Consider the following 26,313-nt stretch of genomic DNA (forward strand, 5'->3'; position numbering starts at 1 on the left):
AACTGAAACATTCAAAACCTCAGCCACAGTTTCACAGGAGATTGCGTCTTCTGATCACAGCATACTGTAACTGCTCCCAACTCTTGCATTTTGTATTTGGAGATAGCAATCTATGAGATGTCCTGCTACTTAAAAAGGGCCTGACTAGGCAGCACAGGATTAACTTGAACTTCTTGCCTACAGGATACTCATCACAGGCCATGATACAACAGACCTCCACTAACAACAGTATTGTGTTGTGATGAGTAGGAGCAGCTCACAGACTTGTAGCATTTTGTTGCTATGCAGCAGCACAGGAAGATGTATATGGGGAAGCTGGTATAAATCCATTCAAGACAAAGGGAATCATATAGTTGGGAGAAAGGTCCATAGTGGAAGCTGACAGCAAGAAAGTGATTGAGGTAGGTAAATTTTGCACATCTTCTTGTGGTGTCATTCTCCAAGCTGGAATTCTTTTAATGAGGTGACTCAGTTCATCTTTTTTTTCCATGGAATTTATGAACTTGCTGGAAAACAAACTAACACAATACCACTCTGGGAAGAGAGCAGCTTTCCATGGGAATTTTTGGGGGCTGCAGCTGTCATCTTAACACTGCATAGTACAATGTCCCCTCTATTTCATGTGACAGAATAGCTGAAGAGTTACTCAGTTCTATGTCTGATACAGCATTTCTAAGACTTGTGGCTCCCAAAAATTTTGGAATTCGCTGCATTGACACTAGGACCCTATTGCTTTCAAAAGTCTGAATGCCCTTCCTGGACTAGGTTTAAGGGTTGCAAACTTCATTCTAGGCTGGTCACCTTTTCAAGAACATATACATAGCTGTCCCTGGTCTCACTGGTTCCTGCAAGTCTGCAAGACCAGAGTTCCAGGCATGAGAAAATGTTACCTTGGAGTAGCGCAATCTACTCAGACAGAGAATGAAGGTTTTTTCCATTGTCCCAGCCTTTCTATCCCCTCTATGAAAACAAAATGTCACAGTGTTGCTCTGAGAATTATTAAGACAGCAAAAACTGAAAGATTAGATTTATCGCAGCAGACAGTGGATTATGAAGAATAATTCATCAAACGTCAGAACAAACAGCCCACAATTTATAGGCGGCTTTGTTGAGTCAGTGAAATCTGATTGGACTTCTCCTCACCTAATGAATGCCAAGCCTAATTGATGGTTTCTAAATGCATCTGTCAAGAACATGTATTTATTAACTCAATATTTTTAATAATATTGTAGATATATACAGAAGAGTGGTTTTATTCTGAATGGATTCACTGGTGTTCATATTATATATACATGAAAGTGTGCACATATATAGAGGTATACCCTGCATCCAAATGAATACAGGTAAAAAGTACGTGTGTATTCTGATGCACTGAAACAATTACATGTGGCTTATTACACGAAATCCCTGCATCTTTCAGTGCAGGAGATGGCAAAGCACTGTGGTCCATTTCAAGGGGAGATGTGCATTAAGGTGCCTGCCTAGAATTTTACAGAGCTAACGTTGGCTCTTCCTGACATCCCCTGTGATGCTGGGCCACACCATGTCACAGAGCTCATGCACGGATAAGAAGAATTAGGGCTGTCCAGTCAGCTACAAATCTGCCCTTATCTTATTTCTCAGGATCAAATTTGTAACTTTAATATCTTTTTAAAAACCTATCTGTACTGTACATATACAGCAGTTATTACACACACAGCCATGGACATGTAACTTCATCTGCCAATGGTATATACATTTGTTCCTGGCATGCTGATCACTGTTAACTTGATTAGTCGCTGCTAATGTTGCACTGCAATAGCACAAAATGAGGGCTGTCCATCAGCCTTTCTTCTCAGAAAAGGCTGTGAGCCAGCTGGGGTATGAAGTTCATCTTTTCCTGTTCTTTCTACCTGGTACCACTTTGGTACGCAGCAGCCCACAGCTATACCACAAAGAATCTTCTCTGTGATCCTACCATCAGCATTTCCCAGTCACAAAGCCATGAATGTTACAGAAAATGAACTCTGCTAAAGGAAGAGTCCTTGATCCAATCATCTGGAGACCAAAGTTGGCTCACTCATTCACTACCTGATACCTAGGATCCTGGCTATTCCCTGTTCTGCTAACCTACCATCCTCTTTCTACAGTCTCTTCTAGCTAGAAAAACACTGAGAAAGCCTACATAAAGCCACCCTTGCTTTCATCTTATCCATCCACTGAGCTGTACAGCAACACATCAGTCTACTTGCTATAGTACCGTTAACTGTTAGAGTCATACTTTAAGGAAAAGCACCTTTTATTCCATCCCTGATGATTCCTACTATTTAATAGTATGTGCTCAGACACACACATGGTAGCTTCATTTATTTTCCTAAGTAAGAAAGATCTTTAAGACAAGGCAGAACTGTCTGAGAGTATCGCTCATCCTGGATCGAAACCAATCTCAGTGGTGACAGCTACAATAGCCAGTAACAGCAAGGAGCAGACACAGATTTTACAGATCTCCCACTATCCTACCTCTGAAGTGGTCCTCATCTCCCTTCTTGCTGAATGGTGAGCCACTTACTCGTGGCTCCCACAAACAAACAATATTCAGTCCAACAAAAGCAAGGATTGTCTGCCATACCCAGACTGGAACCTAAGTGGCTTAGGAACATCCTCCTGACTGGCACAGGGACATAAATGTTTTTCAACAGTTAAGCTATTGGGTGTCCTACTACCTTCCAGAGACACAGGATGCAAAGATTAACAGACTGGCTCAGCACTCTTGAGAGTCAATGCTTTCAACAGTTGGAGTTCCACAGGTTTTCTACTTGCATCACCACAGCCTCTTCCATGATTAGCTTTATTCAGCTGTTCTTTGTCCAGGTGCTGCTTTCACAAAGCACTCTAAAAGCAGAGAGGCTGCACATTAGACTTCTGACATAAGGCAGACATCAAGGTGGGTAGTAGGAAACCAGAGTCCACGTATTAACTGCAGGGCTAGCACAACTTCAGTAGCGCAACCACATACAACAAACCAGAGAGAAGAAACAGCAAAGCTGGGATGAATCGGAACAACACTCTGACCCACCCACCAATGTGAACGTTACTCCTGGTGGAAGTACTCCATTTCAGACAATGCAGATAGCTTTTCCTCCCCTTGCCTGTAATTCCACACTCAGAATTAAATTCCAGGAAGTTCTTTATTTCCAAAATGTCCATGACCAAAGAAAAGATTTTGCTGTTGGAAGTTGCATCATAATTTTAAGCTGCAAGTCCAGTTCATTTCTCTATAAAGAAGCTGGAAGAACCTTGCACCACTGAAATCAACTATTTCCTCAGGATCCACCAAGTGATCATAAAGTCCCTTAAACCTGACGTGGCCATTGGGAAAATGCTCATTTTCTGTTTCCAGATGCAGTTAATCTGCACAAAGACCTGGCTTGTTCAGCATCCGACTTCTTTCCACCTCGGAATAAACATCTTGTGCAGCTAGTCACCTTCCCACTATCATAACCACTTTCACATCCCAGTCTGTCTGTGACTGGCCTCCGACAGCAGCCAGTGTTTCCTGATCCAGAGAGTCAAGCCAGAGTCCACCAGCAGCTATGCTTGTGTGGAGAGAGAAGGGGGAAAAAGATAAACTCTAAAAGTGCACGCTAAATAGTGTCACTATGCACTTATGCACTCTATTTTGCATGATACAATCATTTATAGTCTTATGCAAAATGCACAGACCAAAGCAGAGCAAAGCTGAGGCATGTATATATACATACATACATATTCCTGTTTACTTCCATTCTATCATGCTGAAAAAGAAAGTAGTGACTTGTGAGCTATTTATTCCTTCCAATAGTGCAGGCTATGAGGCAGATGCTGCAACCCGCCCCGTGTTCCCCACTCTCCCCTTGCATATACAAATGCTTCCCTATCTCTTAATTTGCTCTTTTGTCTTGAGCTGTCCTCCCACTTGAACAATGCTCATTAAATCCACTCTTTTCTCTCTGTGTTTTTGGAGAAATATTACTTCACTTGCATCTCTCCTGTCTGTGAGGATGGAGCTACACTTGTCAATCATTCAGACAGATTGGAATCACAGCCCTCAAGAGCACACGGCCTGCTGCAAAGACAGCACATTTGGAAAGAACCATCGAATCACAGAAAGGCCCAGGTTGGAAGGGAACCTCAAAAGATCATCTGGCCCAACTTTTCATGGGAAAGGGAGCCTGGGTGATATTATCACATCTTGAAAACCTCCAGTAATGTGGACTCTACCACATCCCTTGGGAGGTTGTTCCCATGATTTATAGTAACCAATGCTAAAAATTTCTTTCTTATATCAAGATGAAACCTCTCCTGAAATGCCACAGGGATGGGACCAGTTGGCACATTAAGCAAGAAGGCAAGATTTAAGGAAGTACCCAAAGGCAAACGGATTTCCAAGACCTTTTTGACTCCAGGCGTAAACACATCCCTGCCATCACTGGCTGAAGTCTGAGTAGGAAAGGGTCAACAGACCCACAACAAACAGGCTCCACTTTAGTCATAGACAAGCAGAGGGAGGCTCTGTTGAAGACTGCAGAGATGCCCCAAGGGTCCTGTCAGCAGTAAGCCTGCACAACAGCAGCAGTCCAGTGAGAAATAACCAGCTGCCAGAGCCTGAGAATATATAGGGACCTTCGGGAACACGCATCACCTGTGCCTCATCTCAAATGCCTCTGATTCAGCTTTGAAAGCTGGGGAGCTTTGAAAAGTGTATGAAAGAAGGGGTGGGGAGAGAAATGTCTGCAGGCATGTTTATGTGACTATACAGAGAGTGGTGAGGGGATGTCTGGGGGTATATGTTTGGAAGAGGTGGGCTACAAGTATCTGGTTGGCAAGCAAACATGTGCCAGGGCTTACGCAGTTAAGGAGAAGGCATGGGGCAGTGCATTTGTGTGCACAGCTTGTGTGGGGAATGGTAGGCAAAATCCTCCATCCACAGAAAGGCAAGTGAAGAACAGGGCCAGGACATGTGTTTGTGTGTACAGAGGCAGGTTGTGCAGGGGGAGCAGAGGGCTATGTTGCAGGGTCCATATCTGGCAGGACAGTACTGCATATATGCGACTATATGCTATACTGACAGACCCTTCCACTCCAGCGACTAAAATGGGGAGAGAGGGGCATACTCCCATGACTACTATGTGAAATGCTTTTATGTCCCTCCTCAGAAAGGGATGAGGGAAAAGTGTTTCTAGGACTGGGACAAAGAGCAGGAATGACAGAAGCAGCACTGCACAATCCAGTAGCCCGTCACCAGGGTGGACAGAGGCACAGTATAATTAAAGCAGGCAGAGGGAAAAGCCCAGTCCCAGCCAGATTCTGCCCAGCTACGTCCCTTCCTCAGGCTTGGGTCATAATTACATCGATGGATGCATGATAAAGTTTCATTGAAGCACAGCATTGCCTCAGAGTAATATGGCAGGGAAGTGGCAGTGAGGATCTGAGGTGGACATGGAAGCGCATGTAGCCTGGAAGATGCGGGCAGCTCTGTCTGAATTGAATTCGTATGAGGAAAGGGATATAATGAGGTCACTATCTTAGAAGAAAAATGCTAAAAAGGTAGTAAAACCCTGCTGAAGATGTCAAGCTCATAAGCCAGTTATTGGTGCTGACTGTGCCTTGATGGGATACTGAAACATCAGCACACCTGGCAGGTCAGTCAATGCAGGCAGCACAGCTGTACAGCAGTCCATACCACAGAGAACAAGGTGCAGAGACTGAAGAGAAGTTGAGGTAGAATAACTGACAAAAAGATCTGGATGAGACCCTGGAGTTTGTATCCTTTACAGTCTACTCTCACAAAAAACATACAGAGATCCAGAAAAGTCATTTAAGACAGACAACTGCATGGCAAATTAAATCCACAGTCAACTCTGCCAACAGCATCACTGGCACCATGCTGGGAAAGGGGTTCCATGCATCCCCTAATGACCAGTCATACAAACCCTGGAGCTCAGAGCTCTCTGCACTAGTCCAGAGAGGAAAGCCCTCCGCTAAGCCACTGGCATACTTTCCTGTTTCCTTCTTGTCAATCTTTTCTTTGAATATCAACATCTCCTTTCTTCTCCTGCCCATATTTCCCCTAGTTTTCATGACTCTGCTCTGATCCATCTCCTCCTTCTAACAGTTTATTTATTATCTGCCTCTTCTTCCTCTTCCTCCCATGTTTTTTCCCTTGTCCCCACATCTTGTTGGGCTGCCAGGTCCCTGGTTCAGTGATGTAACTCAGCTGATTTACTCTCCTTAAAGCAGTGTCTGCCCTCATGTAAATCACACTCCAAACCCAGCCTGTGAAATGGGCTTGTTCACTAAACTCTATGAATAGGAAAGTAGGCACAGCTGGCCTATTCATAATCAACATAAAAAATAGATTAGCACTTTACAGATTAAACATTATCATTTCAACAGTTAACATAAATCAGCTACACTTACAGGCCTAGCACTGCTGCTGCCACTGCAGGGTGATAAGCATTGCAAAGGGAAGGGCTGCCAGTCTGGGGTGCAGTGAGAAACAGTTCGTTTGTCTTCCCTCTCAGAGGTAAGTTCTCCTCTGGCACCCCCAGGGTGTACTGCTAGAGGTTGTTACAAGGAGAAAAGTGGGCTAAGGAAACAAAGGTAGGGGGTTAATTTTGATTAATTCACATGCATTTCTGAGCAATCCAGCAGCCTGCTATTCTAGAGACAGAATCTAATCGCCCTACTTCCTTCCCTGGGAGCCTCAGCCCAAAAACGGATGGAGCAACAGAGTCAGCCTCTGGAATGACAAAAGGACAGAGCCTCTAAATGCTGACTAGTATCTAGCTTTGTTTCCTATAGTTCAAAATCATTGGGTTCCTGTGTATGAGGTAAAGCAGGTTTTTCGATTCTATCTATTGTAAGCAGGGGCACCCATCTCAAAAAACACCTCATCATAACCTGGGGAGCCACCTCACCAAAGGGCCAATGACTGCGATTCACTCCAGACATGCCCTGTAGAGAGTAGCCTAGAGAGTGCTACTGGTCAGGCTGCATTTCGTCCTTCATTGGCTACAGGACACTAAGTCACTGGAAACTGTCAACCCAACACGCTGTCACCAGCGTGCTATGGTTCTATAGGCAATGGAGAGACAAGGCCCACAGAAGCTGCACAGTCCACACCCTTGCCTTCCTTTCTGCTCACTCACTGAGAACCACATAGTGCCTCACATGTTTAGCTTGGAGCAGCCAACCTGTAATTCCTGAGCTGGTCTTCATGATTGCTAGGGATAGGCAAAGGCCTTCAACATGATAATCCATTAAGAACCAGCCTTGCAGCATTTTCAAACAAAAATTTAAAATTAAAAAGGAAGAAAAAAAAAAGAAAAAGAATAAGAGGAGTTACAGTCCGACAGACAAAGGACAGCCTGGAACAGGAAGCATGGCCTTAGGGGTTTTCCTGGCAGCCGGGGCAAAGGCTCTAGCAAGTTCACAAACGACAGGCAGCAAAAGTTACATGGAGAGACTTCTTTAGTATAATGCCTCTTAACAAACCCTGGTAATTTTAATTGCTCTACCCTCCTTCCAGCCTTTCTTGATAAATGGGAGTAACACTTAATAGACCTAAACGAATCAGTTACGTCCAATAAGGTGCTTGGCAAAATTAGCTTTGTTCTCCATTCACAACTGATACCACCTCAGTTTCATTCATTATCTGAAATGAGCCAACTAATGTATATTTTCTACTAATAATTTGAAATTTGGAAGGGTTGGTGCTGAACAGCCTCTTCCAAGAACGTGCCAATTTGAGATGGAGTGGTTATGTGAGCATTGTAATGGAGAAACTCATGGGTTTGCTTCAGCTGAGCTCTCCTGGCACAAGCAATAGGCCATGTGAGTTTATTGCTTCAGTCGTCACAGACAGCTTCACAGGTTTGGCTCTGAATGATGCATCCTGTAAAAGAAAGCACTGCAAAACTTACAGAAAATAAGTGCAAAATGTGCTTAATGTTCACAAACATAACTTGATTTCCAAAGAGAATATGAGAAAACTTCCTCTCTCTCAGGCTGGCCTGCCTACTAGGGACTGACACACTTTGCTCACTAATGGTGGAAAGATCTTTGAGACCCCTTAGATCCCAATTTTTGCTTCAATTCTCAAAACACAAAAGCATGTTGAATGCAAGGCCTCCCATGAGGAAATTTCCAATGTTCTCACTCATAGCAGCTTTTTTACAGGGAGGAAAACCTCCAGCCAGGGTTGAAGTGCTTTTACAGCTCAGCATCCTTCCACGGAATCAGGAGCGGTCTCTCAGACAGATCCCAGAAGGGCCATAAAACAGAGCTTATTAGACCACTGTACATCTTAAAAATTCATAAAAATGCTATGTGTCTATTCTGTGCGTTAGGAAAATGCAAATATGTCAAGGTCAGGCCCCATAACTCCTTATTTCATTTTATGTCATTTGTTTCATCTACAAATAAGCTATTCCCAAAAGTCACCAGACTCACTGCATCATGTTTTCGTGTTCCTGATGGAACAGGAAAGAGCCAAGTAACTGGGCAGATGTAAAATTCTGAAAGAAAACAGGAGATGTTAACCAGGCAGAATCAAGTAGGATATTAAAAGATCAGTGGGCAGGCAGATGACAGGATTCCCTTCTCCCTCAGAGAAAAATCAGACATTCTAAACCCAGCCTGGGATCAGATCAGAGCATCAAGTAAGACTATTTCTGACTGTATCAGCAGCAGGCTTTGAAAGAGAAGCCAGCAGTCCCTCCACATGGCAGCTCAGTGTTTTGGCCCCTGCTGTGCCATAAATGCACAGAGATTGCTGAGCAAGTGAGACACATACCATGTTTGAAAAAAAGAAAACCTCCATATGCAAGAAAGTCATGTAAGGACTATTATCCCAATTACAGATAGTGATTTCCAGCGATTGTTTGGAACTGGAAGGGTTACCCATGCGCTGAGAGGTGGTTTCTGCCGATGGCTAGAGTACTGCTGTGCAACACATTCACCACCTCCACAGGACGTGTACACTGAACACAGCCCAACACAGCTGTGGTGTGCATTGCCCGCCAAGATCTATTTGTATCAGAGCAACACTTGAAGTGTCATCAAAACTCTGAGAAAACCATGCTGAGGAGAGCTTACCATCTGCACCCAAGACACTACAGCCAACAAATTCAGTGCAGGTATGTCATACACTAAGCCCCAGGCACCTGAAAATTTTTTAAATTTAAGAAAAAAATGACACTAAGCATGCAGATCAGAACTACTCCTTACCAGGCCATTCCCTATTGCATTTTCTGATCTCCAATCTTGCACTTCCTTGCAGAACGCCTTCCAAAATATCTTACAGAAAACCCACCGTCCAACCGCATGTATTGTAAACCTATTAGACTGAAGGAAGTCAAAGGAGATGATCTTCTAATCTATTCACAAAACCTTCCCTCTCTTAGGCAATAGGGCTTACAGCACCCAGGAAGAGGCTGCCATGAGCAGGACTCAGCCAGATGCTCTCTGAGGACCTGTGGGCAGAGAAAAAAACATGGAAGGAGGAGTACCCTGTCTCAAAGCTCCCCTGGCAATAAGGACACCAGGTCGTCCTTGGCATGACACTAAGGGTCAGTAACACTGGAGCTTGCAAATGGAGCAAGCAGCGACACAAGGAACAAAGCAAGGTTGGCTACCTGAGCCATATGAAGCTCCCTGTTTGGTTTTCCCATCTGCCCTTAGCAAAGGAGCAGTGGCTCTGGGAAGCTACTGCGTACACCAGAGCTTGGTATACACTGAGATCTGACAGTGACTGGGGCCTCTTAACAGAGACAGGGCAGGGAGAGCACAGCAGATGCTGCAGCAGCAGCAGGACCCGCGCAGGCAACAGTTCCGGCCTTTCAGTTGAGTAATGCGGGCCCATTTGTTCTGGGTGACATTAATGCTATTCACCATCCATCTCAGACTCTTTAAATTACCTTTTTATGGCCAAAATCCTTTTCATAATTGATAAAAATCTCTTTTTTATATCCTGAGTTATTGAAAAAAAATGTGAAGTTTTTTTATTCCTCATTATAGTTTTAATCCAAATGTGTTTTTTATTGACGGCTGCTTGGAAGCCTGTCAGGGCCTACTGAGAGAGGCTCAGAGGGGTGGGTGAAGGGCCAAATCCTCCTGTCCCACTTCTCAGCCCCTCATACTGTCAAGAGTAATAGCCACCACAGCCAAGCCTCCACTCTGGTGGGTAACGGTGGGTAATAGGAAGAGAAGATTTCCTGTGATGTATATAATGTATATTTCCTGTGATGTATATAATGTATATTTCCTGTGATGTATACAATAGCCACCACAGCCCAGCCTCCACTCTGGTGGGTAATGGTGGGTGGGTAGGAAGAGAAGAATTCCTGTGATGTATACAACACCCATAGCAGGCAGAAGAGACACTTGCTGACCCAAATCTAGTTTTCCCATGTCTGCTAGCGATGCATGCAAGGGCCAACTTCACATAGCACCCCAGCACAGAGATGCTGGGGCGGGGTACTTAAGGGCAGAATCAGAATCACAAGCTATGGGAGACCTGGGTGTTCAGTAGAGCCATTCAGCATCAGTCCCACAGCCCCAGGCAACCATGAATTTGCACTGACTGTGCCATGCATCAGGGCTTTGGGGAAGAGCACTCAACCACAAGGCTGTGTAACACCAGAGGAAGCAGGCAAATGTCCTGGCATTGCGGATGGGTTAGACAACACTGCCAGCATGGGAAGAGGCTTTCTGGGGCTATAACAGGATCTGCAGCATCATGACCTGAAGACCTTGTGATCTGGCAGGGTAAACGCATCTTCTCTAGGGCAACATAGGGAGCCACCTACAGAAAGTGGCTCATATTCCCTTGGGAACAACTTACATGCTGTATGACATGGAGTGTAATACCAAACAGCCTATTGAAGGCCTAGCTGCTCTCCCATAGGGCTGAACACTGCTTCAATAGTTCTGCAAATCAGAAGTAAGCATATGTCTCACCAGAGCTTAAAATGCTAACCAACAGTTCCAGAAGGAAGGGAATCAGTCCATCCTTCTCCCTGTCACTGGCACAGCAAAGGCTGCCATGCCGTACCAAGAATGTGTACAGAAATAGGAGTAAACAAAGGAGTCTCTTCCATTCCCTCTGTCTTTTCTCATACTCCAACAGTTCCAGGGCAGAGAAGGCTCTTGCTGTGGGAATTAGCACCTTGCTGTGGCCTCATTTTAAATCTTTCTCATAGCAGGTTCACACGGGCATACGGTTTTTGTCCCTCCCTGTCAAATGGCCATGTGGTATTGCTGCACATCATCGCAGTGACCATGCTTCCAGGTGTATATGGGTACATTTCAACAGTGGATGAATAACACTTGTGTATCCAACCTTGAGAATCTTGGGAGCAATTTAAACTGGAGGAACAAAGAGCAGTACCACTCTTAGCCACAGTTTTGCTGCAGGGACAATGAATGACTTCTCAGATGAGGAATATCTGTTTCTTACTGTGCAGCACTGGTGCCATACCAGATACAACAGTAGGAATCCAAAGACAGCAAAGACCTTTATCTAAAGCTGGATTCTCCAAACATCATTGTGAAAATGCATCCTGCTTCACAAATCCAGCACAGGAAGTTCCTCTACCACATGTGCTTTGCTTACAAATCACAGTCAAACTGTTGACATATCCTGCCCTGCTCAATCAGCAAGCTCCATTACTGTATGGCTGCAGGAGGTTTCTTACAAATGGCAAAACAGTCCTTGGACAACAGGTAAAAGCTACAATTAACAGTGGATGAAAACTATGGTCTCCTTGGAGGTGCTGGCTATTCAAGCAATTAGAAACTACTTCCCATTACCTGCATTCCCACAAAGCAGAGCTAGACTGACATCTTTCCAAATGACTGTCTTTCCATCTATTTAAGCCCTTTATACAGTTTGGCTTCAGCAGAGATAAGACTTGACCTCTGGGCTCTCCCCAGCCCTTTCTCCCAACTTTGAACAAAGCAAGCCCTAGAACCAACACATTCACACACATAGCGTGTTCTCCCAATGGAGCCTGTACTGCCTCTCGGCCTTCCTGGGGCACAGCAAACTCAAAAGAACACACCACTTCATTTTCATTTTCCACACTTGAAACATTTTCACTTTCAGAATCTTGTTCAAGCAAGGAAGATGAAAACAGAGGTAGGAGAGACTCTCATTCATATCACATCAGCCATTCTTATGCACATAGCTTTTCGCAACTGCTCCAAGGAATATACCCAGAAAAAGTCCAACCTGTGGTGTCTCCACCATTTCGCCAAAAGACACTATGATCTTGCTGGTGATCGTTTTCAGGAGTCATTGTAAAGATTTCTTTGACCAGCCTCTTCCATGGCTACTACTCGTGTTGCCCTGAGAATCCCCCCACTTCAATTTCTTGCATACAAGACTCAAGACAATGATCACTTCCCACCATCATTTAGCCAAACCACTATGGCTTAGATTAGAAAGACAGCATCTGCTCCCTACTGATTATTTTTATCCCAATGATTTCTGATAGGTACACAGATTCTGCCTAGACTTAAAACGGGGTTTGACAGGACAACTCACTAGTCAGTATATGTGATGCTTCTCCTTCTCTGTCAGATCAGCACACATGCCATTTGCCCTTAAATCAGTTCATTAGCTCATGTAACAGAGCTACATGCTATGGCTCCCTGTCTCCAGCCATCATGCTGGCTTAGAATGGGAGATCCCCCATCAGCAGGGTGTCACATAAGTCTGCATGGTGACAACAGGGCCATGTTGAACTGGTGTAAACCTACCTCACAAGCCCTCTGTCTTTGCTGAAAGATCAGCCCCATTGGCATGGTCTCCATTTACACCAGTTTTGCCACAAAACCACTCCATTTGTCAAACATCCAAGCCTCTGATAAGATTATCAGGAGTAGGTCACATCAGAAGAGAGACTGTTCCTAATTGACTGAAGATACAATGCTTCTATACACAAAATTGGCTTTTTTTGATCTGCACACCCTTTTGCAAGCTCTTGCCTAATTTGTCAGCTTGTCACATTCCTCCCTAGCTATATCTGTATTTCCAGTTGCTATTTGTATTTGAGAGCAGCAGGGTTAGACCCAGGTTCCCTCATTTTCTCTTCTATTTGAATTCAAGTGCGAGTTCCCAGGGGTGATGCTGGCCCCAAGGGGGAAGGTTTCAGGATCCCTGTTTGCAGTCTCCTCTGTCCTAACAGTCCACCTTGACCTTCTTCCATCTGTATTTCAGCTAAATATATCATATTTAAAATGTACTGAGGATGTAGTTACACTGGAATTAAATTTGTTCCTGAAGTAAACCTATTAAGTCTTCTGGCTCCAGCAAAGACAACACTGGTGCATTACATTCTCCAAATCCTTTCTGTTTTTAAATACCTTGATTTGGTAACTAATGGACATGGCCATTTACCTCCGCTTTTAATATTGCCCAGTTTCACCAGCTCCTTTATTTCTATGTCATTCTCTTAATTTCTCTCTTTTATCATCGCTCGCTCTCTCTCATTAGCATTTCCTCTCTACTCCTTTCTTCCCATTTCTACCTTTTTTTTCTCCTTCTCTCTGTCTCTTTAAAATTAAATATTGCCCAGCACTGCCCATGTGGCTGAAGTGAATGCTAAGAAGGAAGGCTGCTGTGGAGACTGGATTTGAGCTGCCTCGCTGGGAATCAATGAGACATGGAGGGTTCATCTAGCACCCAAAAAGCTGAAAGACACACCAGGGCGTATCAGTGGCAGCTGAATATGCACTTGTGAGAAAAGAAAAGGGCCCACCTCCGAGCACTGGCCTCAGCCTCTGAGAGACACCACACAAATTGAGCCAGAGGTGGCTGCTGTGGTAACTTAATGGGGGCCAACCTCAGGGTGGCTTTCTACAGCTCCTGTGCAGGGGAGACTGTACGATGAAGGCCCATGGAGCAGCAGGGGTCTGCAGGGAGCAGCCAACCTGCCCTGCTCCATCTACCCACTGATGTATGAAACACAGCTGGTACCAGCTGTGCTACAAGGAGGCAGTGCTGAGAGAGAGGGCATCTTACAGGTCAGAGGCTGACATTAACTCTGCCATTAAACTGCAGAGAAATACTGCCATTCCTGGCTAGACAATACCTAGACCCTTAAACTATGTATAGGCAGACCCACCCCATGCAAATCTCCCCATAATATACTCACTAGGTGCAAATACTTCACCTCACATTCCCCCCATACCTCCTTACCACAGAGTCAGACAGCCCAGAACAACTCAAAATAGCCCCACATACCTCTATAAGCAAAAACAAATGCACATGCTGTTTCTCTTCTTCAACCTTCTGTCTTCCTCCTGCTCACATGAACCTCCTCTACCTTTGCACACTGTTGCCTCCTGCCTCCATCTCATCATGTCAGTTGTGCTCCTTGAAACGTATTCCCTCAACCTGGGCTGGAGTGTGAGGGGACCCTCATCTTGTAAGGGACAAGATGCAGAGTAGCAGAACACCCTCTCTAAATACTGTGGTTACTTCCCTTATATCTAATGAACACAGGCACCTAGCTCTGATCCCAGTGCTGTGAGCTGCTGAGGGTTAATGGTGACACAAACTCCTAGGCTACTGTGTTACCTGACTGCAAGCACCAAAAGTGATTTATGCCATTATTTTCTTTGGGGGTTAATTAGGGGCTTGAGAAAGTAAAGGGCTGTCAGTGCTATCTGGAATGAGTCTAGCCAGGGGAGAAGAGCCGTCCCTCACAGAGCTCTGCTAATATATCTTTGTCCTGAACTTCAACACCTCCAGCTCCCACCCCTCAGTGTTGCAAATGGCCCTCCGTCCTGAGCTCCAGCAAACCTGTTAGTCTTGGCATAACCTCTGGGGTATGCTGCTCTGCTGAGTCTTGCCGTTTCCACCTGGCAGCTTTCACACCCTTAATCTTCGGTTACCTTCTCCTTTCCTCGTCTTGCCAATAATGCCCATCAATGGACAGGGAAGATTTGCATAGCAGTCTCCCAGTGGCAAGGAGAAGGTATATCTCCCCTTGATATCTCTTGCAACTGAGAGCCACCAGGGACCTGTTTGCTCCTTCCTCTCGCTGCCCAGGGCTTGCTGAGGTCTGAGAAACCAACAAAGGCTATGGCTGCCCCTACCTCTTTGCCGAGATCCTCGCGGATAACTTGCTCAATCTCCTGCCGGGTGCTCTGTGGGGCCTGGTTGTGCAGCACTTTGAGGGTGCGGGTGTATTCCTCAGGCAGCAGGTAGTCAAGTGCTCCTAGGTGCTGTCCCACCTTGATGAAGGTGCCTCGGTTGACACAGCACAGCTTCCGGAGGCGCTCAGCAGAGCGCAGATGCACCTGCAAGGAGACCAGAAGATCAGCCAAACCCTTTTGCTGTCTGCAACATGCACACATCCACATAGGTACCTTTTATTTGTCCAGTATTTAAACAGACTAGAGATTTCCTTCCTTGATTTTGGGCATCATCATCTAATGTGCCAGCTAAGCATTAGGTCTCTGGCTTGATTCAGAAGGGCTGAAGCTGATGAGGACAAGACACTCCAGAGTATAAGGGGCCTCGACACTTGTTTGTAAAGGCACCATGACCAGTGATGGCACATTAGGTTTTGGCTCTGTCCAGGGCTACATCCTGGCACAGAATATGATGTCTAGCCATAGGGCAGCACTGGTTTGTCACTGTGATCCACTGCTACAACGCACAGTTTGGGAACCTCTTGTCAAAAGACAAAAGTCAGGACCACAACCATGTATGCTAGAGTCTTGGTGTGAGTGCAGTGAATTCAAGTGAGAACTACAGGTACCATCCCAGAAAATTCCAGGAGCTTGGAAGAAGAATCTGTTACAAATCAAAACTATAGATATCTATTTGGCAGTGAGAAGGACAGTATGGGGACAGCCCTCCATCCTCCTCAGCTCACTCTGACACACACATGGGGGAAATTACATCCCTCCAGTTCAGCCAGGGCTTGGTCTTACTGCTTACACTGCAAAGAAAGTCTGCAGTGACAGTGATTTTAGCAACCAAGAATTAGACGACTTGCCAGTTTTGCTCACATTGGCCAAAATGCAGCCACCAAACGACAAAATCCATCACCAACTACTTGCCTGGTCTGGATTTCAGCTCCTGAGATTCATTCCACCTCTCAAGAACTGACAAGCCACCACATCCTTTAGTGGCAATGATTTATTCTGCCTTTATTACTCTCACTAGAAAAGCTTCCTGCCAAGGACACAGCTATACTCGATATTCTTTAATAAACTTCAGATAAGTTTACCCTGAGACATTAATAGAATATAAAGAAATCAATGACAAAAAAATAACTCCACACCCACCTCCTGTTAATGCCTGACACCTATCTGCACAGACACTCCTAATTCCTCCAGCTTCTGTGTCAGAAGGTCACTGAAGATCAAATCATGTGTCTGCAGACCTCATCTGCCCAAGATCCTGTGGTGAGGGACTCCACCAAAACATGCATGAACACCACACACACACATATGTAGTGGCTGTCTTTGCCCTCCATGCAAAGCAGTGCTGTGTCGCATCATGGGACAGGGCAAGTGTCTCACATTTGGGAACACGTCAGGGGACAGACTGGGTGCTGAGCTGCAACTGCACGAAACACAGGCCTAAGGGAGTGTGAGGAGAAAGCAAGTCTCACACTCAGCATGCCAGACTTAACAGCTTGATGCACACATGCACACACACACTTTCCTAGGTAGGCATGCATGGGCAAGTATAATCCGTGCGATATGAATCAGCTTCCCCCTGCATATTGCCTGCTGAAAAGCACTCGCAAATATGTAGGCAATGAGCGTGCCTGAAATCTCCTGTATTATTGTGCTGCATTTTACACACCAGCTTTAAATCTCCTGCTGTAAAAAGCAACCCTCTGCCCTGGCTGCTTCCCTGCTCTCCTCCCCTGCGTGCAGCGGGGGCAAAATCAGGCCAAAAGGGGACAAGGAAAGGAAGCTGTGAAAGAGAAGAAGAGCAAGAAAACCAGGGAGGGAGTAATGGGATGAAAGAGAATGGCAGTAGAAGGGAGGGAGCCAGAGCAGCTGGGTAGTTTGTCACAGCACTGGGAGCGCAGCCCATTACAGGGAAACAGCTTTTATGCAGCTCTAGTAATCACCCTCTGCTCGCTGCCTCCAGCTGTGGAGGAAATCACCCGCCAGCAGCAAGCGATGGGGAAAGGGAAGGAGAGCGGTGGCCAGCCACCCTCCTCGAGGCATTGGGCAGCCACAGCCCATTGCCTTGAGCAACCAGCATCAGGAACCCACCGGGAGGAAACAGTGGTGAGGCTCCTTGCAGATGTGTTCCAAAACCCCAGCACTGAGCAGGTACCAGCAGAGCCCTGCAACCTCTCCCAGGCACAGCAGGAGCCCATCAAATGACCCAGGCTGTGGCATGACTCGGCAGAGCAGTGGCAACACTGGGGCTGTAGCATGGTGCTGGGCACGAGGCTGGGCAGCCAGCTCGGGGCAGTGGTGCTGGCTCCAATGCACCTACCCACACCACGGGGATCGCAAGGGAGATGGAAAAAACAGGATGGAAAACCCTCGTAGCTGAAAATGCAACTCATTGTAGACACACTTGGAGGTAGGGTGTATCTTCATGTCAGTCACTGCTAAGAAGGAGGCTGAAATAGCCTCTCCTCCACTAGAAGGAGAGAGGAAATTTTGGCCTTCCCAAACTAATCCATCCTGTAGAGAACCCAGTTGGCCTCATGGACACAGCAGACTTGGCCAAGAGAGACAAGAGCATCCTTACAGAAGGCTCCAGGAACAACACAGAACAAAACCCCCATGCACAGCACCATCCACCATGCTCTCACAGGTGGCTTGGCTAAAACTCCCAAGACAGCTGCCCTGGCTGGCTTTCTGGACCAGGGAATGCCAGCTCCTGCATCTGCTAGAGAGACAGAAGACGACCAGGCAGCTTGTCTCAGAAGAAGGAAATCTATCTGTAGCCTTACATTTTACAAAACTCCAGTCCGTATTAAAGGCAGAAGTACAGTGAGAATAAAGCAGGACTGTTAATGCAGCTTCCAAGGTCTCTTTTCTTATCAACCAGATCAGGAATTCTAGCAGAAAAATGTTCATAACACTATTTATTAATTGCCTGTATCTCTCCAAGCGAGGTCATGGTCCAGAAGCAGCACCTTTTTCTGTGATAGACGACCTTCTCCTAATCACAGGCAAAGTAAGAATGCCACATTCCCACTACTATGTCCAGTACTGTTGACCCATATTTCTGTCCTAGCTTGAAGAAACTGCAGCGTAAACAGAAACCCCCAGAATGGCTCAGAGCTTTTCTCCAAGAAATCTCACAAGATACTGCTCTTTGCTGCACAAGCAATACCTGAAGACTCTTCTTACCAGGGAAAAGAGCTGAGAAAAACAGCTAGTTAGACACGGAGCCGCTTGTCTGCATCATGCCTAAGAGCACACTGCAGAAAAAGGAAGCATTTCATGTACTGAGGATTACCAAGAATAAGCCTCCCTCAGGAAGCACTTCAGATCACAACTGCTGTCTGGAGTGTGTATATGGTTCTTTCCTCAGTCCACATGGACATCTCCTTCTGTGTCATTCCCTTTCCCTGAACGTGAGCAGGACAAATTCTCCATTGGCCACTCACGTGGTTTACCTAAACCCTGGTAGATTGGGATTAACATTGATTATTAAAATTGTTCCATATGGGCTACAGTGAAAGTAACAATTGTTAGGTATGGAGAGGAGGCACCTCTGGGATGAAGCACATACTCAGCTATCAAGGAGCTGCAAAGGGACATTTTTTAATTTACCCTTGGTGTACAAGCAGACCTGGCTTCTCAAGTCATTTTGATGCTTCTGAAGAAGCCTTTACTCACAGAGACCTTGGCAAAGAATTGCTCTTCAGAGCATCAGACATGCAAGTGTCAGAGATTAGCAGATGCTAATCTGGTCTTAAAAATAAAGGAATTAATTCAGAAGAAAATAAATACCAAGGTTAAAATATACGGGTGAAAACTTGAGTATCTGGTGACATACATAGTGACAAAAGGGCTCAGAAAGGCCACTAGAGACAGTAAGGTATGTGGTGGAAGCCACTACTCGTATGAAAAAGCTCTCAGAAAAGTCATTCTAACCCTGAAGGGCATATTCACAGCTGGCAAAACGTGAAACGAGGATTAGGAATGCAGAGAAAAAAATTGAAACACAGTTAGTCAAAGACATAACAAACAAGTCACCAGAAATGCCTGGTGATGAGTGCTGCCTCCAGGAACATGTGGACACAGACATTTCACAAAGGATGTCAGGCTGGATTTCACCCAGAGCTCAGGGCTAGAAGGGCTGTCCCTCCTCTCACCTCCATGCCAGAGAGCACTCTTATACAGGTGAGCAGTAACAGCTCCACACCACGTGATGCCCACTCACGAGACCGAGCAAGAGAAAGGAGGCACCATCCCGTGACACCCCACCTGCAATACTGCGTCCAGCTCTGGGGCCCCCAGCATAGGAAGGATGTGGACTTACTAGAGCAAGTCCATAGGAGGGTACACAAAGATGATCATAGGGCTGGAGAACCTCTCCAATGAAGACAGGCTGAGAGAGTTGGGCTTATTCAGCCTGGAGAAGAGAAGGCTCTGGGGAGACCTTAAAGGGAGCCTACAAGAAATCTGGAGAGGGACTTTTTACAAGGGCATGTAGTGATAGGACAAGTTTAAAGAGGGGAGATTTAGATTAGATGTTAGGAAGAAATTCTTTACTGTGAGGGTGATGAGACACTGGCACAGGTTGCCCAAAGAAGTTGTGGATACCCCACCCCTGGAAGTGTTCAAGGCAAGGCTGAATAGGCCTTTGAGCAAACTGGTTTAGTGGAAGGGGGGTTAGAACTGGATGATCTTTAAGGTCCCTTCCAACCCAAACCATTCTATGATTCTCCTGCTGCAGTCAATTCCCTGCGTGAGGCAGGATGCTGAGGAGAAGCCTGCCCATTGCTACTTACAATGTCCTGGTAAGATACACTCTCCAGGACAGCATTTCAAGGAAGATGTCTCCAGAAAATACCTTGAAAACTTCAATCATACAAAAAGTATAGATTAATTCAAAAAGCAGCCAAGATGCTAATAATTATAATAAAAATGAGATCACATATTAAAACTGTCAGCTTCCAGAGGACTAAAGGGGAACAAATGTTGCCCCATTTTTAAGAAAAATCCAGAGTAATCTAGGAAATTATAGTCCTGCAAGCTTTTATTCTGTATCAACTAAATTAATCGAGACGATAATTATAGAGAGTACTAAAAATCATCTAGCTAAATGTGGTATGACGGAAAAAAGCCAACAGGGATTTTGAGAGGAAAAAAATAATTCTTCACCAGTCCACCAAAATACTCTGAGCATGTTAATGCAATAGCCAACAGAAGAGAAAAGGGAGATAATTTAATGAGACTTTCAAGTGGCTTTCAATAAATTCCCTAACAAGGACTGAAAAGAAAACTGAGTAATTATTGGAGAAGATGCAAGAACATCATTTGTTCATTTTACCCCATTCCCAGCTCAGAATTCCTTCTCTGCAACACCAAGCCCAGCACTACAGACAGCAGCAGTGGGGGACTCTCTAGTTAGGCCAAGGCTGCAAGTTTTGTGATGTTTTTACCACAGCTTCATTTCAACCTGCTCTGAGCTCTTTTAGACAGGGTGATACTGCAGAAGCCCTGTCTATTTACCACCTGCAATGTTGTCACTTCCAGTAAGGCTGAACTAGCACTGGAAACACTGAGAAATGTGATGAAAACGGAAACAGGTCCAAGCAGCACCCACGAGCCAGAATGAGCTGAAATGGGTTGGCCTGCATCGTTGTCCTAAGCAAACAGCAGAGTGCCCCATTACATCCATTCTTACGCCAAGGTTTCATTTCCCTGCTAGTGATCTGGCAAAGGAGAAGAGGGTGCAGTGACAAAAATTCCATGAGATGCAACAAAAATTATTCACCACTATGGAGAAATAAGTTCTGCCAGGTCCCTACCAAAGATAGGTGAACAATTAATACACTGGCAGATCACCCTCAGCATAGATGGCTGTAAGGTTACACATATTGGAAGGTGCAATTTATCCCACCTGCACATGCTGATGGACTCTAAATTAACTGTAACCACCCAACACTTGTATCACATTGTTGTGGACGGCTCAGTGAAGGCACCTGCTCAATGCACAGTGGGGGTCAGAAAAACCCAAACAAGCTGTTTGACTGTGTTAAGAGAGAAAAAGAGAAAAACACTAAAAATATCAAAATGCCATTGTATAAATTGAAAGCACAACCTCACCTTGGATTCTGGACATCCCATCACAAAAAGAGGTATAGGGGAAAAAAAAAATAGGATAGAGAAGGACAAGGAAAATACAATCATGGACTTGAAAAGAGTCTATAAAAAAAGAGATCTGAAATGTTCAGGGACTGTTCAGATTAGAGAGAGTTGATGCATAAGAGAGAGGAGTGGTATGAAATAATAAAAATAAAATCTCCCATTCCTAGTTCCAGCCTCACAAAACAGGAAATAATAAAGCATTCCACAAAACAACAACCTTTTAAAAGTGGGGTTTTTTTTACATCCCATCTTGCACAGTGCAGCATTAACCAGTGGCACTCGCTGTCAGAGGACAGAGAAGCCAAGAGTTTAATGGAATTCAGAAAGGCTTTAGACATTTATGATAGAACAACCATATGCAATTCTATATGGAGCTTTTCATGTCTAAAAGTGCTTTTATAAAGCTCTTTACAAAACTCAGGATTGCTATCCCCATTTTACAGACTCATAAGGACATTACATGTAATAAAATGTCTAAAGGGCTTTAAACACTCTTGCTCAAGGCATCAAGACAAAAATTACCCTATTGATTGCCCACAGTGAGAGACAGAATGCAAACGGGTGCATTATCAAAATCTTTAAAGAACTTTATTTAGTGTATTCAGCTCCCACATTCCGGTTAAATCAGTCACCCCTTCTGCTGGGGTTCAACCTGCTTCCAAGGATCTTCTGTATTTACTAAATTACCTGCCATTGCAAGAACTTGGGACATTCGTGATTGACTCCTGCTTTCCTCCCATGCCATAGCACAACTGCTGCTTATTCTTTCACATTAAGCCTCTGGGATGCTGGGAAGTATCCTGTGGCACACAGTGTGTGGAAGCGTGTCAGGCATATATGCTGTCAGCCATCCTGGATGAGACAGCTCTTCCAGGCATACCTGCAGTAGCAGGAGACTGGACTGGAAGAGCCAGGCTGTCCCTTGGACTCCATACAGAGGGAAGAGAAGAGGTCATCACACCTCTGTAGTGGGTATCCCTAAAACACGGTAAGTCAGGGAGGGAGAGAAGACATGTCAGAGAAGATAGGAGAGGAATCTGGCCACAGCCCTTTTCTCTTTCACCCCTGATAATGACAGGGTCATATGCACACAACTGGTAAAACTACAGAACAGCTCTAGATAACCCAGGACAGCACAAACCAGAGAGGAATGAAAGGATGTCCACCTCAGTGGACAGTGACACTACCACAGTGACAGACTGAAATTAAGTGCTACACGAAAAGACCTGTGAAGATGTTTAGGGAGGACATAGCTACTGGTGAAGTGAATAGGGTACTTGGGTGCTTTAAAAACAGCAATAGAAAACACAGAACCCATTGCAATGACAGCGTAGTTGCATCTAAGGGGCTGTTATCTCTTCCAAGAGATCTATATAAGCATACAGTTAATATAAACTACTATAGCCTTCACTATCAGCCTGGTAATCAAACTGACTGACAGCAGGGATGCTGCAGGGAGACACACAACTCTAAATGGAATTGTTATTGCCTCCTTTTTGTATTATCTTTCCTGCCTGCCTTTTACAAAACCTCGTTCCTAGGTACACCCGATATTTCCCATTCAAATGCTTCCTAACACTATACTAACTGATCATACTGCTGATCATGGACACATCCTCATCTTTGGAATTGGAGTAACTCCTGGTGCAATGTACCCCACTATCTAGTAATTCATTATTTGTGTAAATTATGTATACCATTCCTAAAGATTTACCTATGGCTCTCTGCCCATATGACCGTAGGGCATTCCATATGTTCCCACTTAGGCAGGAACATTGTTACCTTTTCAGACCTACACTTTTTAGTTAGCTCCCCTTGGTGCAAACCCTGGTTAAAAAGGCATCCTCCTCATTCTCAGTTTTGACTTCCATAGCTCAAAATAGTCCTAGCAGAAATCAAGATCCTTCAGATATTCTGGCACAACAAGTTGGTTGCCACTGGGACAGCCAGGAAGTGAGAAGGGAGCTTTATAGCTTGCAAAGGATAAAGGACAGAGATGATTGCCTAGATTAAAGTGACAATTTCTTAGCCTCTCAGTTTCACAAACACAGGAGCAAGGAGTCATACAACTAGCAGGATGGCCAATGAACTCTGTACAAATGGAAGGATATACACAGTGAACCTGTGTCAGGCAACTGAAATCTGGTGATGGTGCTGTGGCCTTGAATCACCAGTGCTGAAGGCAGCTGAAATTAAAGCACACATGTTTCATGATTTGCGCAAAACTTCCCTGGAGATCATGAGGGACTTTTTCCAAACCCAGGTGAGCACATTTCATGCTTACAGACATGCAAGCTCCCACCCTCTGAGCCATCACCCACACATGAGCACACACTAATATTGATCTCCTACCTACACTACACACGCTCCCAGGTTCTTCCTGCTAATACCCTAATTCACAACATGGTTCCTAACAATCTGTACACATGACTAAAGGGTGGCCTAGCAACAAACCCCTAGTTTGAGATGCCGCTTGGTACAGGAAACATTTACACTGGGCTGAGGTCCATCTCTTCAGCCAGTCACTTCCCAAGTTGCTCTGGAGAGGAGGAAGCAGTGTTGCTCAACCACAGCACAGAGCACCAGCAGTCACCTTGCTGAACCCCGCCCTTACTGGCTACTGCATACACAAGCAGCACCGATCACCTCCTTGTGTTCCATCTTCATTTTGCTCCAAGCTCGGTCATTTGTGCTCTGATTACCTCTCATTACTGACGACCTTGCTGTAATGAGTTTTAATCTGCCTCGTATTAATTAGAAACATTTTCATTAGCCAGCTCAATTTTAGGTAAATAGCTAATAGAAGCAACTGAGCTGCAATTAGTTATCTGTAGGGCAGTTTAGGAGAAAAATCAGAGGGGAACAGCTGTTTCCCCTCTAGACACCTCTGTGATACAATGCACTGTTCTGTCCAGGTCTCCTGAGCAGGAAGAACAAGGAGCACAGGGAAGGAATGGGAACATGCTAAAATAACTTGGACATACCACTTCTGTGGCTATGGCACTACCTGTCTATTCTCTCTCACTAACACTTTCAGATCAAACTGCTGAATACAGGAATCAGAGTCAAGCTGAGCCCTTTACACTCACAGACATCACCTCCAGTGAACAAGGTTCTGCTCTTGAAGCTGTACAACAGGTCCCTCACACAGGCTCTTTTTTGTGGCATGTGCACTTACATGAATGGTATTTACACACGAGGATCAGATCAGATGTGCATGAGAAGAAAGGAGCAGATGTATGTATACAGAGACGTATACTACTTGCAAGTCAGCAGATTTCCAAAAGCGCCTTCAGTGCCTTGTTGTCCTGATAGAGTTGGTGTACAAAGAGATCTGTTCTGTGCTTCGTTGCAGAGCACCCATGGAGAATAGGAAGTAATTCAACAGCACGCTGCAGAAGGCACAGAGACATTTACAGAAGCCGCAGTGAAATTAGGCACATATCTCGATCCATTGATCACAGTGCCTGCAGCTCCTGTTACAGAGGCAGGTGAAATTATAATAGATTTGACACAGCATCTATCAAAATCTTGCTAACAAAATTAATTCAACTCAGCTTGGATCAGACTATGTGAGATGGCATTGAAAACAAGCTGAAGGGCTGTAAAGACACCATCTTATAGGCCCTTGTGTTGAGCTGTAGTGGGGGGCTCCCAGCCACCAGTCCTATTAACCCCTGTTTTATTTGCTGTTTTCCGTTGTTGTAAGGAAAAGATCAGCCAAGATGTGTGCTACATTCAGGAGTGTTCTCTAAACAGGAGCTGCTGACACACCCTACAGAAACCATAGACTATTGACTGAACAGCAAGAGATTATGTTGTGCAGCAAAAATGACCTGAAGGGAGAACACTCCTAGACAGCTGTGTCCATGGGAAGTGAGGGCTGGTCCTGGGCCATGGGGAGGGTGGGGAGAAGAGCTCAAACAGGGCCACAGTAGGAAACAGCTCTCCTTGAAGCTCGTACAGTTATAGCTATGTATAGGGAGGCTTCGCATCAGGGAGAGGGGTGTAGAGATGGTCTCTTCACTTCCAAAGAGTCTGAAGTCCCAGATAGAGCAGGGAGAGCAAAACAAACAAGGACCAGGAGCCACTGCAAGATAGATCAATCAGTACGGTACAGAAGAGAAAGAGTTTCATGATTTGTCCTCAATAATAAAACAAGATGATCCCAAGAAGGCTGACCTGGTCACATTTTCTAGCTACTCAAGAGGTCAGACACTGTAAATGGGAAGTGAATCAAACGGGGTGTTATTAAGGTTAGTGAAGAGGTGAGAGATGAGATTAAATGAGTATCAAGGGAATCTCTTCAGTGCTGAATGTTCCTGGCCTTCACAGAAAAGTGAACGAACCTAGGGGCAGGGATGAGGATGGACATCTGACAGGCTCTTCCTTTAGTCCCCACACCACATCTTGCAATAAAAAGGAGCTGGAAAAGCCATGGACTCCACAGGAAGCACCAACAAACAGAAGATACACTGAAAAACACACTGAAAGGTGAGGTTTATCAGGATGGATGGCCCAAGCACTGAAGGAAAGATGGAGAAAGCTCAGCTCAGTCTCATCTAGTTCAGCAGCTGAAGGTCAAGACAGGGTAGCTTCACACAGTCTGCTCTCCCAGTGTGGGTGTGCAGGGAAGAAGGAAGCGCAGAGGCAGCCGCTGCAGCTGGAGGGGAGAAATCGTCACATCCACTTTGCCAATGCCAAAGAATCCGGGCTGACATTTTTCTCTTCCCAACAGTCGAACCCCACCCTACCAGCTGCACGTCACAGCTGACCTCCAGTCAGGACCTATCTGAGTCAATGTCAGCCAACTAAGCCGTGCAACAGCAGCTTCTCCCCCTTGCACATATGCAACTTCTCGCCTGGCAGGTGACTCCAAGGCTGGGGAGCAGAGCAAGCGGGCCCCCTATCTTACAGCCACGCAGATGGGCGCTAGCATTCAGCTTGGTTACAGAACCCAGAAAGAAG

General features: G+C 45.3%; 1 protein-coding gene across 6 annotated transcripts in view; it reads right to left on the reverse strand.

Moving 5' to 3' along the window:
* Nucleotides 1-26,313, reverse strand: part of ADCK1 (aarF domain containing kinase 1) — a 76,444-nt gene that overhangs the window by 29,813 nt on the left and 20,318 nt on the right. For all 6 annotated transcript variants that reach the window (XM_030483167.1, XM_030483170.1, XM_030483172.1 and 3 more), the window contains one exon: nt 15,127-15,330. In XM_030483167.1, coding sequence (XP_030339027.1) covers nt 15,127-15,330 — 204 coding nt within the window. The remainder of the gene's footprint in view (nt 1-15,126; nt 15,331-26,313) is intronic.

Source organism: Strigops habroptila, chromosome 4 (genome assembly GCF_004027225.2).
Source record: "Strigops habroptila isolate Jane chromosome 4, bStrHab1.2.pri, whole genome shotgun sequence".
Taxonomy (NCBI): domain Eukaryota; kingdom Metazoa; phylum Chordata; class Aves; order Psittaciformes; family Psittacidae; genus Strigops; species Strigops habroptila.